General features: G+C 40.4%; 1 protein-coding gene across 1 annotated transcript in view; it reads left to right on the forward strand.

The window, feature by feature from the left end:
• The first annotated feature begins 422 nt into the window (after positions 1-422).
• The window catches only part of LOC104619032 (regulator of microtubule dynamics protein 2-like), an 11,927-nt gene continuing 9,882 nt past the window's right edge, over positions 423-2,467 (forward strand). The window contains exon 1 of the mRNA XM_010284795.1: positions 423-877. Within this exon, the coding sequence (XP_010283097.1) occupies positions 423-877 (455 nt within the window). The remainder of the gene's footprint in view (positions 878-2,467) is intronic.

Below are 2,467 nucleotides of genomic sequence, written 5' to 3' on the forward strand. Positions count from 1 at the left end.
GAGACACCCCTCCGGGCGGCGCGGGCTGCGCTGCGGCCTGACAGCTGGGTTTCCGCCGCTCTGCTGTTGAGGAAAATCCGATTATAGGAGTTTCTCGCATTAAAACAAAATAAAATCCTAAAATGCGGGAAGGTTAAAAGTGAAGGCTGCGGTCTTGCGCACGTGCCGATGCAGAAGTGTGTGCTCGTTCTCGCCTCAGCCCGCCCCCCAAACCCACAACTGTCGTGTTTTTGCTGTCACAGCACATCGCTTTTTATTGCAGAATCTGCTGGAGTTGCATTGTACTTTGTGTCTGCAGCCTGCGCCAATTATTCTAGCCTTACGCTTTTGTGACTTAAAAGCAAAGTCGTTTGGATAGAGTAGGAAAAACATCTTTAACTCTGACTGTTACTGTTGTCTCACAATTTTAGGAGAGTGCAGAAATGTCTCCCTTCGAAAATAAAGGACTAATAATGGGCATAATGGCAGGGACTGCTGGAATAAGCCTGATGCTGATTTGGTACCGTAAGATCCGAAAACCCGGTGCAGCTGTGCGTATACCTGCGTTCCTAGATGTAGGTAACAGGCTTAGTTCTGTGGGCTTACAAAATGAAGCTTCTAATGAACAAGGAGTAGTAATGGTTTTACACGGAAGGCAACTGCAGATGCTAGAAAAATTGAATGGCTTGCTAGTAAGTGTGGATGAACTGAAGAGAGAGGTGAAATTTCTGAAAGAAGCTATTCCAAAGCTTGAAGAGCTTGTTCGAAATGAGCTTCAAGGGAGGGGAGACGTTCAGAAAGTTAGCCCATCACACAGAGCAACGAAGCGGAGAAAAGCTGAGGCAGCTCCTGGTGCAACAGAAACTACCAGCTCTGAGGAGGCCGAAAGTGAAGGAGGGTGAGTCAATAATATTTTGTATACACTACAGTACACCTGCAGTGCAAATTGCATCATTACCTGTGTGAAACTTTTGTATATTTTATATTTCTTTATATTCAGGGGGGGAAAAACCCCCAGATTTCAGGTTAGTAATTTTTAGATCAGGGAAAACTCTGAATGACCATCTCTGAATCTGCACTACCGCTGAAGTTGGCTGAACACCAAGCATAATAAAGATTTTTAAGGGTGCATTTGGTAACAATCTGAGGCAGTATTGCTACATAGCTATGCAATGAGAGTCAAAGTTGAAAGTTCAGAATAATGGTGTGATTTTAAAAGTGCTTCTAGTAAGAGAGTACTCTTGTCTTGTGTCTCTGACAGTTTGTTTAAACCGCACAAATGCTCTTGCCCTTTTCGTGATAATTGTCTTCTGTGGGCCTTAAAGTTGAGTTATTATAGTGTTTACGTGCTATGAAAGCTATGTCCAAATGCAACACATACACAAATGGCAGTGTGTTTATGTATGTATGTTTATTTGCTGTTGTATACACTTTCTGGTGGCTTAAAAAGTAGTCATAAGGGGTTTGGAGTACTGACCTCAGTAAGGTAGAAAGTTCCTAGTTTTGATCACATCTTGTAGCCCCATTGTGGTTAATGTGATCTTTTATATAGGTGAGTTGAGGAACTTGCTGAAGGATCAGATGGAGTCCAGTAGAAGGACTATATTTTTGTCTTTTCATATGTTACCTAATATACCCTCCAGTAGTAATGTAAAAATGGTGATGACATTACTTTCCTGCAATTACAGTTCTGTTTTGATATAATCAGATTAGATACTTACATGCAACTTAATAAGGGTATGTTTATAGCAGCCCTGTTTTATGAACCATCTCCTGAGTGTGTTATACATACCTGTTGTGTAGGCAGCATTATTTCTGTAAATAGCCTATCTTAAGTCACTTTTTTAAAGATACATTAATTAACTGTAATATTCTGAAGACAAAAACGTGCTGCATATAATAATTACTGGAATTCTGTTTTTTAGGAGTTCCTCCAAATTTATTTTCAGTTCTTGTGGGCAGAATTTCTTGTTGTGTTACATCCCAGCCCACATGCTTCACAAGTCTTGTATTTTGATACTGGATTTTGAGACCTGTCAGTTCTATTATGAACTAATTCCTTATTTTAAGTATTCAGTATTGGCAGGGGTATTCAAAGACATTTCCCCTTCATATGGTGTAGAAACATTTCAGTTCTATTAGTTTCTCAGATTGTTCTATCCATTAGTTGGTTTGCAGGGGCCTTTGTTACGCATAAAATATTTGGAGATGTAGGTAAGGCTAAAGGACCAGTTTATGAATAATCAGGTTCACAGATGCAATATAGGGGTTATTCTACACCTAGCATTTGAGAAGATCCCCTTTTCTGGTCAGGAGAGATGCATTCCTGTTTGGGAACTAACCAAGGAAACTTGTCTGTTCAGGTTCTTTCGTGTGATGAAGCAGCTGATGAGATGATGCAATGCAAGTGATTATAGTGTGCAAGAGCTTTGAATGTGTCCTTAAGAGAGGCCTTCTCTGACAAGTATTTGTAATATAGTCAGCAGGA

This window comes from Phaethon lepturus, unplaced genomic scaffold (assembly GCF_000687285.1).
Source record: "Phaethon lepturus isolate BGI_N335 unplaced genomic scaffold, ASM68728v1 scaffold52313, whole genome shotgun sequence".
Taxonomy (NCBI): Eukaryota; Metazoa; Chordata; class Aves; order Phaethontiformes; family Phaethontidae; genus Phaethon; species Phaethon lepturus.